General features: G+C 35.7%; 1 protein-coding gene across 1 annotated transcript; it reads right to left on the reverse strand.

Moving 5' to 3' along the window:
- Positions 1 to 7038: 7038 nt before the first annotated feature.
- Positions 7039 to 8532, reverse strand: LOC104599171 (sufE-like protein 1, chloroplastic/mitochondrial). Its single transcript, XM_010261591.3, has one exon. The coding sequence runs from the start codon at positions 8406 to 8408 to the stop codon at positions 7290 to 7292; it is 1119 nt and encodes a 372-aa protein (XP_010259893.1). The 5' UTR covers positions 8409 to 8532; the 3' UTR covers positions 7039 to 7289.
- Between the last annotated feature and the right edge of the window lie 9723 nt (positions 8533 to 18255).

Below are 18255 nucleotides of genomic sequence, written 5' to 3' on the forward strand. Positions count from 1 at the left end.
TATCCAGCTTTGAACAAAGAGGATTATCTTGAAAATTGGACCAAGTGAATCTAGCTTGCATTAACGGAATTTCTTTTAGCTCACAATCTTCTATAAATCCATTAAATTTCCTCATGCTTGTTGTGATTGACTATACAAGATTCTAGATTCTTCTAAATATCTTGGACATTAAAATCCCCTCCTAAACACCAAGGCTCATCCCATAAACCTCGAATTGAGTACAATTCCTCCCAAAATTCATTCATTTCTCTATAGGTGTTAGGGCCATACACATTAGTAAGCACCCAACAAAATCCATCCTCCACATTCTTGAATTTAATGGAGACAGAGTATCTACCTACTAACTCCTCCACCGCTTCCACTACCTCATTCTTCTAGATGGTGACAATTCCTCCAAATGCTCCCCAAGATGGAGCCGAGGACCAACTAACACCCCTAGTCCTCCAAAAGCTTCTTATCCACCTTCCGTCTAGCTCAGAGAGCTTTGTCTCTTGCACCATAACAAGATCAGGCTTCTCTCTTGTTAATAAATCCTTTATTACCCTCCTTTTTCTCGCACTTCCCAATCCTCTCACATTCCAGCTGACAATTCTCATGGATAAACTTGCAAAATAGTCCCTCCTGAATTCGACTCCTTACCTAGAGTTCTTCCTCCTCTCTCCTCTTCCGCTAAACTCAAACACCTCAGTTCTTTTTTTCTTCTTATACTCCTTTTTCTTCTCTTTTCCTTCCTCAGGTCAACCTCTTGATAATTTCTTCCTGTTTTAGGGTTCAATTCTGTCCTCTCAACATCATCTATTTCACCACTCTCTCCTTCCTCACTAGGCAAACCCTTTTTCTGATGATTCTCTTTCAAGTAACCTTCCTTCATTCTAATTGCCTCAGCTTCCAAATTCTCTCCACCTCCTCCCCCACACCCTCACAAGGAACTGACTCTTCCTTCTCCTTAAGTTCATGATTTCCATCAACACCTTCACCACTTCCTTTAGATACCAAATCTGCTCCTTCCGAGTGGGATACTGCAACAGACCGAACACAGAGACCAGTAGCAAAAACATGTAAGAGGATGGATTTATATATCAGGATTGTAGTAGTATAGAACAATTGTGAACACATTACAACATATAATATACCACGGATAAGTTACGGTGTACAGAGCAATCTTGGTCGTTAACCACTGGCTAACTATGGATGATTCCCGTAAATATAGAGTTGTGGGCGTTCTGTTTGCACATTGCGAGTCCGGCTTCAGTCAGAGTAAAGCCTGTTCGAACAACCTTGCATGGGGAATATCTCCCTACTTATGTACTTTACTTCATGGGTAAATATTCCCAATGCAAGGTTAGGAGAGGCTGTTGGAACGGTGTGAGCATGGGCTTGCTCTGACGAAGCCAAATCCGCACATTGCAGACCACAACCCTCAAGCATAAAATTGCGAGATAAAAGTGAAGCACTAAGGCGCAGTACAAAAAGTAAAGACTCAGCAAACAAAGAAACGCCATACAAGCGTGCATGATGGAGAAACTGAGGAACAACAAATCTTGAAACACTCTCATTTTTGTACAACAAATCTTGAAACACTCCCACAAGTTCATTATCCCAACTAAGGCCCACAGGATTTAAAGGAGGAACAACAAATCTTGAAACACTCATTTTTGTACAAAGAAACCAAGTATAAGGAGGGGAAGAGTTCCATCAACGGACGAGAACCAACCTTAGTATCCTCCCAGAGTTTAACAAAAAACCCAAAGCAAACATCATACCTGACAAAGTGGAGAAAGTGAGGCAGAATGCTATGAACAGCTTTCTAAGGCAGCACCAGAGTAGCTCTGGTAGATACACCTACATCCCAACCTTCCATGTATGCTGGTTATTACTTCATGCCATAGTCTATCCCTTTCCATCGACCACCCCCACAACCATTTCCCTAGCAAAACCTTATTCTTTTTTATCCACACTACCACTACCCAATCCTCCTTGTTTAAGATTCCTACACACAACCTTACCAGAATTTGCTCTTCACCCTCACAGAAAATTATAATATCATTAGCGAACTATAGGTGAGTAATTGGGATCCAAACCCATAATTTTTCCCCACCTTGATAAGGAAGGTCCAGTTCACCATGTCATATAACCTTTCTCCAAGTTCAACTTGCACACAAAACCTTTCCTTCTTGATCTTTTCAAATCCTTCATGCATTCATTACTAGAATTTGATCAGCTATCCGCTTCCCTGAATGAAAACCCCTTGATTTTGAGTGATTACAGCTGGGAGAACAAATTTAATACTTAATGAGAGGACCTTGGCTAAGATCTTGTAAATGCTGGTTACGAGGCTGAATGGTCTAAAGTCCTTTGGGTGACTGGCATTGACTCTCTTTGGATTAAGAGCTAGAAAGGTTACATTCACCCTTGGGCTAATTTTATGCTTCTCTACAAATTCCTTAAAAACCTCGACCAAGTCATCTCTCACAATTTCCCAGCAATCTTGGTAAAAGGCCACTGTAAAGCAATCTGATCCTAGGGCTTTGAAATGGTCCACAAAAACCTTTGCAATTTCCTCTTGATTGGTTATCTCTGGCCCTCCTATCTCTAACCTAGCCACATAATTTTTTCTCCTCCTCCCATTTGCCAAGGCATGAAAGAATTTTGTATTACCATCCCCTTCCTTAATCCATTTGCATCTAGATTTTTGTCTCCAACAAATTTCTTCCCTTATGAGCACTTCTTCCAACTCTTTCTTAACCCTACATCTTACCGCTCTTTCCTCTGTGACAAGAGTCCCCTGGGCTTCTTTTTCATCCAACTCCTCTAATTTAGACAAGAGAGTAATCTTTTGCTCCTCTACTCTTCCAAACTACTCCCTATTCCAATCATTAATTCTTTCTCTCAATCTCTTTAATTTTTTGTGAAATCTTACCCCTTTGGCCCTTTCCATTCCACTCTAGGTAAAGCTCTAGACACCAGGTTTTCTACATGGGATTCCCAAAGTTCATTTAACAAAAATTTGTCTAGTTTTGAACATAAGGGCACTTCCTGTAAATTTGACCACGTGAATCGGGCTTGTAACAAGGGAGTTTTCTTCAGTTCACAAATCTCTATAAGATTATTGAATCTCCTCATACCAGTGGTAACCTGCTGGTTGGAGTTGTTTGTTTCATTTGAGAACCTCACCACATTAAAATCCCCTGCTACACACCACAACCCATCCCATAAGCCCCTAGTAGCATAGAATTCCTCCCACATTTCATTTCTTTCCTGGTATCTATTTGGACCATAAACATTGGTGAGAAGTTGAGAACCCATATAAAACCATCCTTATTGTTTTTGAATTTCATTGATATCAAGAATCACCCTATCAATTACTCTATTGACTCTACCACATCATCCTTCCACATTGTCACCATTCCCCAAAGGCTCCACAAGAAGGAATGAAAAACCATCTAACACCCTTTTTTTATCAAACCATCTAACACCCATTGAACCCTGAATGATTCTTATCCACCTACATCAGTTTAGTTTCTTGTATCAACACAATGTTTGTCTTTTCCCTTCTAAGTAAATCTTTGATAGCTCTTCTTTTCCTCACACTCCCAAGTCCTCTTACGTTCCAACTGATTATTTTCATAATGTTTGCTCAAGGTAACAATCTTATTAACTTGTTCCTCCCCCAGTTTTGTTTTCTCCTCCTTTCACCCCTTCCACTGAACTCAATATCACCTTCAACATCCAACCTCAATCTTTCCACTTCTGACTTCTTCTTCCTTCTCTTTTTCTTCTTTTCTTCATTTTTCCTGCAATAGACCCTTACCTCATTTGCCCCATCTTCTTCCTGGTTGAAACCCAGTTCTAATTCTTCACCACCATGGACCCCTATTTCCTCTTCTTCCCTCTGACCAGATAAGTTCAACTTACCCCTATCTTCTTTTTCCGTTTCTTTCTTCTTGAGACCCTCTAACTCACCCCAGACCAAACTCCAGATTCTATCAGCCTCATTCTCCAATATTCTTTCCAATCCTGACTTACTAGTTCCCTTCAATGCCTTGTTGGGAAATAGGTGAGGGAGCCATTGTATCTATACCACACACAAGGAAACTATCAATACCAAAAACATAATTGACAAGGATACCTAACATAGGGGGTTTGGGATGGTTCTCTGGAACAAAAAGTTGTACAATAGGAGGTTCCGTACTCCATAGTGAGAACCTTTTGTTGGACAATAGGGCCAAGAAGCAGACTGTGAATGGAAGGACCTTCTCCATGCTCTTCCATGTCTGGTGAATCCGATTTCCTTCCAAAGTATGGATTTGAACCCTCTTTACCGAGTCTCCGAGCTAGTTGCGGTTTTGGCTTTGAGTCTCTCTCGTTGGGAGACGCAGACTTCCTTACTTCAGCTAAAGTTACCTTCACCCTCTCTATAATACTAGCTTCGGTCTCAATCTCTTTGTTGTTTGTAACATCTTCCACAAATAGGAGATTCGTATGGAAGCTCTTCTCCTCATTCAATTTCTCTGTTGTTTGTAACATCTTCCTCAATGTTACCTATGTTGGATGGTTCGTACGAATCCACATCACTTTCCTCCTCCAGATCTTCAACCGACAGCTCCTGGGTCTTCAATGGAAGCTCCCTGCACCTCGGATTGTGTCATTCAGGTGAGCAGACCAGACTCCCTTTGCTTGGAATCCAAGCCCAAGTTGAGAGCTCCGCCTGGATTCAAGTCTTGGAGTTCACAAGGTTAGGACCGATCAATACCACCACTTTTTGCTCGCAATAGTATTCAGAATCTCCTTCCAATCTTTCACTTTATTCTTCAACAATACCACCATTTTTTTCTCACAGTTTTCACACCCATCATGTACAGCCAACCTTGGAGCTACCATGAAGCAAATCAGAGGTAGCTTCAAGTCTAACCTCTCTGTTCTGGTTTCTTCCTCTTTCTATAACTTTAATTCCCGGACTTCCTGTTGATTTTCTTCTTCTGCCTCCTTTTCAAGCCCTCTTGTTTCATTGAACCTGCTTAAATACTCTCAAAGCGATCCTGCTAAAGCTTTCAAACCTGTGTTGTTTCTACTTTCTGGTATGCATATGACTTGTCTTTGTCCTCGACCTCCTTCTTCTTCCTCCCCATCCCCCTCCTCTTAAAGAAGCTTACGCCTCTTAAATTCTGAACTATGACTCACGCCTCTAGGTAGTGGAATGCCTTGTATCATGGCTCCACATTTTAAAACATTGATAATAATAAAAAGATGAACATGAAAGACATTCCATACAGTGCAATAAAATAATTGGTTACTGAGGTTTTCACTTTAGGTCCATTAAATTAACATTTATCCCATAATACCATGAACTTCTCAAAATAAAAACATAAAAAAAAAATGAAAGAATGAAATGAAGAGCTGCTTCATGGATGGTCAAGTTTATCAATGGAAAAAAAAGGAGAGATAAACACATGGAAAGGGGATAGAAAAACTAATAGAATGGAAACAAAAAAAAAAAAACAGATACCAGAATCAGAAGACAGAAATCAGGCAATCTGAATGAGGATGCAGAAACTGACACCTCCAGATCACAGGAAATTGCTTGTTTTACAGTCAACATTAGAAAGTCCAAAAACATGAACCTAGAAATAAACAACTGCGCATCACTTAAAAGCAGAAAAGTTATTTCATAACAACTTAATCAATAGAAAATTATAAATTAGCTACTATCTGCTAAAAAACTGCCCAATTACTGTAGGGCATCAGATTTCAAGGATGCAATACTGAATTAGTTACCTCCACAATCAAGAAGAACGGTGGAATGAGAATAATGGGACTTAAAAGGATAGTCTCCCTTGAATGTAGTACAACCATTGGAGGCCTTGCCGGGGTAAAAAACAGAACCTATCATGGTTCCTCCATAATCAGGAACTCCAAAATTCCCGACTACACCATTGTGCTTCGAGCAGAGAGTCTCAGGTGATAGAACAGCACAATGAATCTAGCAAAAACAGAACTAACCAATACTGTCAATGGCAGCAATGGAACTATGAATACTCTGAGGAACAGCATTAAAGTCCAGATTTTTCTTTGTTTTGAGTCTATTGGAGTTGAAACCAAGCAATAGGTATTCTCAAGAACTACTACACACGAAGAAATTTCTGAATTGTGTCAACAATTATTCACAACAGTCTCCAGGTGTGGACTGTAAATAAGACTTCTCTTCTCATCTACATCTCCCTGTAACGTAAAACAACATGGGAAGGTTGACAGACTAAGAAGAACTACCATACCGTGATACTTGAAAGGGAAAGAGGATAGAGAAAGAGAGCTTCTTTATGTGCTTGTTTTTTCTTTAATGACCAACTCCCTGAACATTGTGCCTTAAGAAGTTCATCCTTGTGTGATAGAAGGGATACTGTTAGACTCCAGGGAACTGAAGGACTTAGCAAACAAAGCAATATAGTGTGGAGTACAGAGTTCCTTTTGTTGTCTTTTGGAGTATATGGAGGGAAAAGCATGCATGTATTTTTGAGAATAAGGCTTCCAAGGTGGAGGAAATTGTGAATGGGATCAAGGTATGTTAGTTTCCTGGTATGTGTTCATAAAAATTTTATTGGTGCCCCTTGTATAAGTTGTTTTGTGATATGGATATTTTGGTCATACATTTAGATTCTGATACTTGGTCTGTTTATAGTCCTAATGTACAGGTCCTCAACATGGGCTGGATGAGTATTTGTTTTTGATTAATGAATTACTTGCTTGAAAAAATATCAATTTGAACAGCATCCTAAGTTATGAGAATGGTTGCAAGCCATGAACCTTTTGCTATAGCTCAGTTGATGAGACTAAGGCTGCATTTGGAGGCATTTTAACTGCAAAAAGGAGATAAGTCCTTAAAATAAGGAATGCCAAATGCAGCCTAAGAAACCAAGACAAATATAAATGCTTTACCATGGAATAGTCTAACATATAAAGATTTGACGCATTTATAGACCGGTTAAACCTAACTCACTGGAACTACAGAGAAGTCAATAAAATCAAGCAAGTGCATAAATTGGCAAGACAATTGAACATATGATGCTGGTTCTCTAATAACTTTCTTTCAACAAAACTCAAATACAGGTCATTATACATTTGAATAAGCCGATATATGCGCCCATAATCTATCGCATTTATTAAGTTACTCCAGGTAATGCTTTACACATGTTGAAGAGGGAGGAAAAAAACTACATATAAATGAAACAACAAAATTCGAGAACTGAGAAGGATAGCAAAAAGGGACCATTTCTCTGTTGGGATGATCTAAATCATCTCCCACTGACTTCAGAGGGCGTCTTTGCCACTATTGAGAGCGCATGCAATCCTGTTTGCAACTCTTCTTGCAACAACTCATAGATAAGCCTATGCCGCTTCACCAGACTCTTCCCTTCGAACTCCTTAGAAACGATTCTTACATTATAATGTGTCTCGCCTGCTCTTCCCCCAACTCCCTTGTGCCCTGCGTGTTGATGAGAGATATCTTCAATTTCCAATTCTATAGGACGAAGCATCCTATCCAATTTCTCTCTTATCCTCTCTCCTCTACTCCCCAAACCCACTCTCCCATTTGACTCAGTTTCATCAACTTCGTCGGTACCCGGCTTCAAATTTTCACCACCCACTTCAGAATTCGACTCAGCTCCGCTGATTCCACTAGTACCCTCCATTGAATTTTGACTATTAGCCTCAGCTCCACCGATTCCACTTGTACCCACCGATTCCACTTGAGAATCCGCTCTCAAACTTGACCCATTACTCTCTTGAGACTCTATATACAACTGCAGTGCCTTTTTCTGCATCAACTTCAACATATTCAAGAAGCCGTTATTTCTGGAAGGAGTCAAGCTCTGCTGGAGCCCCAGTAGCGTGACGAAATCCGGCGAAACCTTCAGAATTTCCGGTGCAGGATTCCCTGAGAGCCCTTGAACGAGTAGGGCAGCGAGTCCCTTGGTAAGGACCGAATCGGAATCCGCCTCGAATCTGACGTTCTTATCCGGGTCAAGGTAAGCCCTTACCCAGACCTGAGAGACGCATCCTTGGACCTTGTTCTCGTTGGTCTTGAACTGGGCAGCAAGAGGAGTGAGGCCACGGCCATAGAACATGAGCTGCTCGTATTTCATCTTGGGTTCTTGCACCGCTTGAAAAAGTTTTACAATCTCCTGAAGCTTCGGTGGGAGCTCTTCAATGGATTGCAGAGAAGAAGAAGATGAAGACGGAGAAGCCGAAACAGGTTTGGTTGGTAGTCTTTGTATTGAAATTGATGAAAACAAGGGAAATTTTGAAGGAATCGACGTTGATGGGATCAGGGTTTTCAGAACTGGGATTTGGAGACGGATAGTTTGTGGAACTTTAGGCGAAAATACACGAAATGAGGAGGGAATCGACATGAGTCAACAAACCTTAATAGAGAGAGAGAAACTTTGGTGGGAGACGAAGAAAGCGATTCGAGATGGAACGGAGACGATGGGTTTGTAAACTCGTTGCGCAGAGCCGCAGAATAGTCGAGGGATGAACTATATATTTCGCAGACCTGGTTTCTACTTCTGAAAAGGATGGAGTGCTCTTTTAACGGTAGATGAGAAGGCCACGTCATCGATATGATTTGTTTAAAATTTTTTTTGGAACCACAAAATACAAGCACAAGAATCTTACAAGAAGTAAAGGCAGAAAAGTAGAAAGCCACGGTATAATCATTTCCATCCCGGCCCAACTGGCCAATCCGGACCCGAATTAGGCTTGAAAATTTTAGGGCCGGGCCTGGGCCCAACACTATATAATCTCACCCCGCAATATATTTTTTTTTTATATTAAATGTAAATTTATACATGCAAGTTGTATGTCATATTATGCTACATCATATATCATATATCACATATAAATATATATATATATACTTGGGCCCCGATGCATGCATGTTGTTAAAAGAAATTGTGGGTAGTGGCCTTATGATGTGTTGTTAGATAAATTTGTGTTAATTTTTTACTCTAGAACAATTCTAATTGGACCAAGTTGAATACTATTCATCTCAATATTATTCTTGGGTTAGGTATTGTCTAATAAATTTAGAAAAGACCAAAAATCTATAAGGGATTAGGGAGAGGGAGAGTTACTTTTTTATTAATTTAAATTAAAAATATTTTTTATTGATTTTAATTAAATTATTTTTATTAATTTGTATTAGTTTTAACTAATAAAACAATTTTTGCAAAGTTTGATAACAATTTTTTATCATTCTTAATTATGTTAAGTTTTTAAAAATTATTTAAATATTAATTTTTTATAAAATATATTACAAGTTATTTAATTATTTGTTGATTTTTAATTTTCCCTTATTTATAGTTTTTTTATTTTTAATATTTTCTCATTAAATATTACATTTAATATATTAATTTTTTTTGCTTTTAGTGAAACTTTCTCTTAATTTATCAATTAATTAAAAATTCAGTTTTAAATTTTTTTATTTTGTTGTTTTCTAATTTTCAAAAATTTCCCTTATTTTATCAATTTGTTCTATTAATTAACAAAATTGTTAATAACTTTTTTGTGTTATCTACCCTTCTTTTTCTAATTAATAAAATTATCTTTTAGTCAACACTTCTCTCATTTGCTCATTTATTTTCAAAATTGCATACCCAAGTTGAACTAATCAAACCAAATCGGTCCAATTCAATACGAACTAGTAATTGAAGTTAGCGGGTCAAACGATTTTTAGATGTTCAAAAAGAACGAACTATGAACTCTGTCTTCTTGATGTGTAGCAATTGTTGGGCTCTTAGTGCATTTCTTCTTATGCTTTATTCTTCTCCTACGAAATTGACAAAGCTAGGGAAACAACCTAATCCATTTGATCTACCACTCAATGCTTCCAAAACTTAAGTTCGTTGTAGTCGAGCTATAAGAGACAATTCATGTTCATAGGAAATTACTTTTAGAAAATTATTATTGAAATTTTCAAATAAATTATAAAAAAATATGTGAACTTTTAACAAAAAGTTTTTGAAAATGTAATGAAAAACATTTTATTCAAATTTTAATTAATAGTGAAGTTAATGTTTTAACAAAAAACATGTTAATTAGTAGTGTTTCTATTCAAGATATATTTTCTAAAAAAAATATGTAGCAAATTTGGCAATCAAACCGGATCAATCATAGGATGGCAATTTTCCCCATTGAATAGAGGCATTGCCTTACCCTACCCCAAATGGGGTGGATTTCCTCGATCTTAAAAAGGGATGGAGCATGGATAAGGAAAATTTTTTTGCCCCGAACTAGGGAAGGGGTTGGCATATAACCCCCCAAACCTGGTAGTAAATTATTAAATTAATCTGATTTATTATTGATTTCTAAAATGTTCCTAAGTTTCTCTAAAATTCTCAAAACCCTAGGAACCCATAATCGCATCTCTAAAATACCCTTAAGTGACCAATCTCATTTCTAAAATACCCTAAGATTCCCATCATCCATTACTAAAAGACACCTAAATAGGGGTGCAAGTCAGGCGGGCTGGGCTGGGTTTATGGTCAACCCGGGCCCGACCCTAAAATTTGGGCTTACGGCCTAAGTCCAAGGTCAAGCCCAGTTTTCCCAACCCAAGCCCAGCACACATTGTAATTTGATGCACTCGGGTTGGGTTTAGGCCTCAGTCGGGCTCGGGTTGGTCAATGAACTCACTCTAAAATTATGCATATGTATGTACATTTATGCAAATATGTATACATATATTTATGTATATATGTAAATATGTATGCAAAATCTACATATATATATAGGCTCGGGCTACCTGAGGGCTAGGTTCGAGCTCAACCCAAAAAATAAAAAAGCCTGACTTTTTGGGCCTGAACCCAGTCCGAGGACCAAAAATCCAATCCCAGGTTGAGTAAAATTTCGAATTGGGCTTGCCCAAGTTGCACCCCTACACCTAAATTTTATGCATTTTTAGGGGGTTGCCTCAATGCGAGCAAAATGTGAGGATTTCCTGGACCCAATGAGGAATGAGAAAGCCTTGTCCTGAACCTACCCCATTGTTATTCCTAATCAATCAATATTTTTTCAAATTGGTAACTAAAAATTTATATTTCCTTGAGAATCCAACATATTTCCAAATTATACTGAGCTATGAGAACTTAACATATTTCCATATTCAATTGGCAAAGATGATGCGGGCATTATCTAATTAAGGGTGCAAATGGATCGGATCATAATCCAATCTTATCCAATATCCAATCCTATTTGGTCAAATTCGGACCACCTATTTTTGGATCTTTTGATCGGATAATATGATTCGATCAGAAATTGGATCAAATTCAGATCACCCCCTATCTGATTTGATACATATTACATATTTATAAATATAAATTGTGTTATTTATAAATATATTTTTGTATTATATTTTTATAACTTTGTTATATTATTTATTTTTTATAAAAAAAAACATGTATATATGATGAAAATAATTAAAAAAAAAAACACTTGTATTTTTGTTTTTACTTTATTTAAATTAGTATATTTTATTTTTATTTTAATAATTTATTAATTTTTAAAGAAAACAAGTTGGATTGGACTGAAGATCTGACTTACTAGTAGGATTCAAATTCAAATCAAGACCGATCAGACTGGATCGGATCTGACATGAACAATGTCTTATCGAATTAGAATATACCCTGATTCGGATCCGATCTGATATGTTTGCATCCCTATATCCAATTGATCTATTATATATCTTCTTAGCAAGCAATTATACATATGTGTTTTGATGAGAAGGAAAGAGAGAGAGAGAGAGAGAGAGAGAGAGAGAGAGAAAATGATGCAATGATTTGAGAAAAGCATTTGTAAAAGGGGAGCCTAAGAATTTTAAACCCCTAGAGCATCATTTAGCTCAAAAATTATTGGAGCTCAAAAAAAGAGATAATGATGTTGAGGACTGAAAGAGACATCTATGAAAGGGAGAGCACCAAAATTTAACTCCCTAGAGCATATTATTGTTCAAAACATATGAATGCTCAAGAAGGTCAAGGCACTGCCTCCTTGACAAAATAGGTGAAATGAACCTTAGATAAATGATTGATTGGTCTAATTTATATTTGATATATGACCTTTGCATTGTTTCTCATTTGAGCTTAATTATCTTATATTATTATTTTGACGAGAATGTTCATTGTGGTATGATATGTGGAATGATGTTCACCAAATGACAATATGATTTATATGATATTTATGCTTCTCTCCTATGCTTCATTGTTCATAGATTCATTTTGAGATAATAGCATTTGCTAATATTTGGTGTTGAGGTGTTAATCCCAACTTGGAATGATTCCAACTGTTTCAACCTCATTTAGAAAATCTCCTCTCTCATTATATGTTTGATAAATGATAAATGATGAGATTTATAATTACCCCTTACCCCCTTCCCTTTTGTTGATGACAAAAGGGGGAACAAAATCAAATATTGATGAAAAATGTATTATTGCAAGATTGTTGCATGAAAAGATGGAAAAGATACCAATATGAGAAATATGTCTTACCAGCTAAAGAGGGAGACTTGAGTGTTCCAGCTTCAATTGTTTATTAGTTAATTTCTTGATAATTATAATTATTTTTCATATTGTGTCTTAGATTTTTACAATTTTATGTAAATATTAGTAAATATATTAAATTTTGTTGTAGTCATAATTAAATTAATCCAAGCTTGAGCTCAAGGTTTAAGACTTTAGGTTGAGCTTTGGTTGATCCTCAACCTGATCTACCCCCCCAAGTTACACCCTAAGAGCAATGTGGCATTCATAATTAGACTAAATCAAACCAAGTACAACCCATATATGCATTATTCTGGGGTTTTTAATTATTTTTAGATGAAAATTATTAATATTTAATCAAAAGGAGATATGGGGGATGGGCTACCCCATTGTGTAGCCTAATGAACAAAAATAAATAAATAAAAGATCTCAAGCCAATTTTTTATAGTGTATTAACAGTTTTTAAGGTTGCTTGGCTTAACTCGACCTACACCCCAAGCGTAATAATATTTGTTTGGGCTTGGGATAGGAACAAGCTTGCCCATATTAATTATAAAACTATGGTTTTTACAATTTAAATTTTTTTATTTAATCTTAATCTATTATAAAAATATACAGTTATTTCAATTATATATTAATATAAAATTTGTTATCTAAATATACATGTATATGACTTTCAGGTTAAGCATAGGGGTTACTTAGCTTGGGCCCTGCCTACTAAGGTTGTCAATAGACTCTAAAAGTCCAATACCCGATTTGACTCCGAATTTGATTATCTTGGATTTGGATGTTAGAACTTGCATTCGATTAATGACCAGGTTCAAAACCTCTAATTAATAGCATGCTTGATAAATGAGGAAGGATTTTACTATACTTGAATGTTGTCTCTCTTAGGTTAATGATGTGCATATGATTTTAATAATGATATTTGTGTTTTTTTTGTCCAGATGTCCAGTAATATATTCACTACCAACATACACTATGGTGGATACTTTTTGAATATACCACTAGTGATATATAGTGGTGGTTATGTGTTCGTGAACTACAATGTAGATGGTGATTTCTTGTCATTCACAAATATACCTCAATTGGTGAATGATCTTAGTTACAATACAATTAGTAAAGTATATATTATAAGAAGCCAAATGCAAACCTAGAGTATGAGTTGGTACAATTAAAACATGATGATGATATCCCAAGGAAGGGGGTGAATTGTGTTCTTAATAAATTTCCCTAAAGTCTCATTCTCTATGATGAATGCAACAATGAATAGATGAGTGTTGTAGACAAGATGCACATACAATATAAACAAGTCCTATAGTAAATTAACACAAGACTTACGAGATTTACAAAGTTCCAACTATTCACAACCTACGTCCTCACCTTAGGCACACCACCTAGGCCTATAGTTGGGTTGAACTCGGATTGGATTCATCTAAATCTGAGTTCATATCAATAAGAAATTAGTTGTACCCTACTTCAATCTGAAATCTGATCAGATGTATGATCAATGCATTCGAGTAAGAAAATGAGATTAAACTCGTCATTTTGTCTAGGTGAGAAAATAACAAGATTAAACTAGCATAACTAAGGTTTAGTAGCAAAAGGTTCAATGACAAATAACGATAGTCTGGCGGCCTGTCGTTTATTTAGCAGAACCATAGTAGAGAAGCCTTTACTCTTTAGTGGTAGGTGGTCTAATGTTCATTTGGGAGACTTGGAGTAGATAAGCCTTCACTCTTCAAGATGACTTGGATCTATCATCTCCATCTCTCTCCCTCGCCATTATAGCTTAAACCAATATAGAGAATGAGAAATCGAAAAAGGGAAATGAATATAGAAAAGAGAAAGTGGGAAGAGAGCTCGATCTATGGGCACTGTCGTGGCATCGCTTATTGTCTTGTTCATCACAACATGCACCAATGTAGAGAGCCACTAAGAGTCTCAGACAAAGAAGATAATGGAAGAATAAAATGAGAAATGAAAAACCTTAGGTCTTTTACAAATGGGAGAGGGGAATTAGTCCAGTCGTATTAGGGCTTGGGGTTTGAGGAACAAATTTCCTTATATTCTTGAGAATCATCATATATTACACTAATTTATAAACAATATATTATATAAATGTAAATATATATTAGAGTCAAACTTTTATCAGATTGGATGGGAGTACATCCAATTTCGGTCCAATTTTTAATCAGATTCTATTTGCACCATCCGAATCTGATCCGATATAGCATATACCTCATTTGACTCCAAGATAATTGGATCTGGTATTAGATTGGACAACATATTTTTGGGTATCACTGACAAACTTACCACTATACAGTTTGACTTCTATGTGCTAACAAGACCTCTTGCAACCACTAGATAGATAAATGGGCATTATCCAACATTTCACAATCATTGGATAAGATTATATGTGATATCCAACCTTTATAGTATTCAATATTAGAACAACTAATAATCGCCAGCTAGAAACCCTCTATCAGCTCAACCACAACAATCGTGTGGTTGTAGTTGCCGGTCTTTTATTCAAAAATCGTGTTAATCATTGAGTAACATTTTGATCAGCTACTAAAGTAAACTGACTAGGCCTACTATTTTGCATGTCTTTATTCTTATTGTCAATAATGCTTAGCTTCAATTTTAGGGGAAGGGTTTTGAACTTGACTTGTTGATAGTCAAATAATTTACATTTAAATTCAAATTTTTAAAAGCCCAACTCAATTCATCCCCTCCTGGGAAGGGCCATTGGTCCCAACAAAGATTTCACTCTTTCTATCTCAAAATCTCTCTTGAAACTCTTTTTTTTTTTTATTTTCTTTCTCACTTATTTTCTTCTCTTTCCTTTTCATGTTATGGTTTTTCACTTAAAAATTTGTTTTATACTTTGGGATTCAAAGAAGTTTGAATTTAAACATTTTTAATCCATGAGAGATTCATCAAACTTCCAATGGAAAGTTTTAGAGGTCGAACTTGAATCTGATAGTGGACATGCATAGTGATTCAATATACAACCTGGCATGGTTTGAACCTAGGTCGTCCAACGTGGCATCGCCCAGAGTGCACCCATCTTTATCCACTAAGTCATATTTTACTTCATGGCAATAATTGAAATAAATTAACTTTTTATTAACAATATTTTCTACATGCAATCTAACATGTACCTATATTCGATAACTCCAACTACAAATAAAAAAATAATATTTAAAATTAATATTTTATGAATCAATGTAATAAATTATTTATCAAATTCACACACACACACACACACACACACACATATATATATATATATATCAAAAAATGATCTTTAATTTAAAAAAAAATTGTACAAATAAAAAATATTAATAGTAAAATAATTATTTTAATACTTAAAACTTATAAATTTGCACATTATATGTGTCTTAATTTTTTTTATAAATTATTAATTAATATTTTAATTTGCATTAAATAACATTGTCTTTATTATTTATAAAGATAAAAATATTTGAGAATATAATAGAAATTGAATCTATCAAATCCACTAATCTACATTTATATACAAAAATAATTTTTATTTTAGAAACTTTATAAAAATAAAAATATTAATAATAGAATAATTATTTTATTTATATAGAGAGATATGACATGGAACATTTTGACATGTTTGACTTAAATGGGTGAACTGGTGATCCATGACCTAAAGACAAAAACAATTCGACCTACAAATTAGTTGTTAAAACATTGTTTATATATGGTATATATTTCATATGAAAAATACATTACTTTGCCTCTATTAATGTCTTTTATTGTTCCTTTTCTTTTCATGGGAAGCATAGAGTCAACATGAGTGACCTAAATCAATCACATTAAATGACACTTGTTTTTTTATAAGTAAATAAAATACTATACCACAAACTATAAACAAACATTGACGTCCATCCAACCCTGGGGGGTCGACCAAACAAAAATATCCCCATCCAAAGATTTAACTTTTTGAGCGATAGAATGGGCTGGTTTAGTGATAGTTCTAGGCTTATATAAAAATTTCAAAGAAACAAAAAATTTTAATAGAGTTTATTTTATCTATATGGCTAGCAAAAGACCAATTCACAACATCCTCCTTTTCATCCACAAACAACACAATGTGCTTCGCATTTGAGATTATCATAATTTCTTTATAGCTATTTTGAAGAGCAAAATTCAAAGTCACCTCAATTGCTTTAAATTCAACTTTAGTAGCATCCTACGAAAAATCAGATTTGTCTCCTTTAGCCATAATAAAGAATTTTCCTCATCAAAACAACACAAACCAAAAGTGCACTGATTATCATTATGGATACCCAGGAAATAATACTCAAGCACATTTCCTTATTAGGGATTTGTTGTTGAAATAAATATAAAAGTTCCAAAATATCCTTGCACCTGTTCTCATCCAACAAGAATGTCCAAGGACTTGCAAATAAAATTGATCGAATTAAAGGGCAAAAGACAAAGATTTGCATTATATTTTCTTGTTGTGATCCACAAAAGAGACACAAGTCATCTTCTATGATACCCATCTGATACAGTTTTAACCCAATCAGTATTAATCACCTAATAAACTCTCCACAAGAAAATTTTGAATTTCTTAAGAATTTTTATTTTTAGGAACGTTTGAACCAAAATTTCTCCTAATCACCTTTTTTTTACACCTAGTGAAGGGGTGGCTATCACAAATTTTATTAATATGTAAAGAATGACCTAGGAGGGGGGGCGTAAAAGCCTTACCCCTCGAGAAACTATACACAAAGGAAACCCAGCTCATAAATAACGAAAATTGTCCGGGTAGCCTAAAATTAATGAATTCTCAAAAAAAAAAATAAATACCAAGACCATCTACAGTAATAAATGTTTGTACATGTGAAGGAAGACTATCAAAGGACTCATAAACTATTTGTTGTGAAGATAGACAATCGAGTTTTGTAAGAGCATCCGTTGGATGATTAACTTTTCTGTAAATATGTACACAAAAGAAATCCAACCTACTCCTAAGCCCTTTAACTGATACAAACCAATACCAAAGATTCCAAGGGGTTGTACAAATTCCATTAAGAATATCAATCAAAATTTTACAATTCAACTCTATGATAATTCTTTTTAACCCCAAAGTTACCACAAGGCGCAAACGATCTAGCAAGGCCGAAGCTTCTGCAACCAAATTTGTCTCACTACCATAGCTGTTGAAGAAGGCACAAACGAAATCGTTCTCTCCATTTATAATTAGCCCACTTCACTCACACAAGGGTTAGGATTACCCCTAGATGCACCATCAACATTAAGTTTCATATAACCATCAGGTGCGAAATTCAAATTAACCACCTTAACACTTCTTCCACTGATTGGTTGGATCGTTAACCCCAATCCTCTCAAAAAAATCTGTTGATTAAAGTTCACCCCATTCTCAAAATTCAGCAAGGGAAAAACCTCATAGATCCACCTCACTACCACCCAAATGATAGTTTGAGAACAATGGAACTTGTTTTCCATCTTGTGTCTATTTCTTTCCTTCCAAATCTCCCAACCGGCAAAACAAGCTATTAGACCCACCACAAACCCATTGATTCCAAAATCTAGAGGCTTCTCAAACCAATAAAAAAAAGCTCATTGATACTTTCATCACCCCTAAAAGGCAATCCCATCAATCTACTGAAGTAAGACCAAACTTTCCAAGCAAAACAGCTACAAACCATCACATGAT

This window comes from Nelumbo nucifera, chromosome 2, assembly GCF_055504915.1.
Source record: "Nelumbo nucifera cultivar China Antique chromosome 2, China Antique-T2T, whole genome shotgun sequence".
In the NCBI taxonomy this organism is placed as follows: Eukaryota; Viridiplantae; Streptophyta; class Magnoliopsida; order Proteales; family Nelumbonaceae; genus Nelumbo; species Nelumbo nucifera.

Bases quoted from the DNA above. Each gene is read 5' to 3' on its own strand.
- LOC104599171 (XM_010261591.3), bottom strand. From the start codon at position 8,408: ATGTCGATTCCCTCCTCATTTCGTGTATTTTCGCCTAAAGTTCCACAA.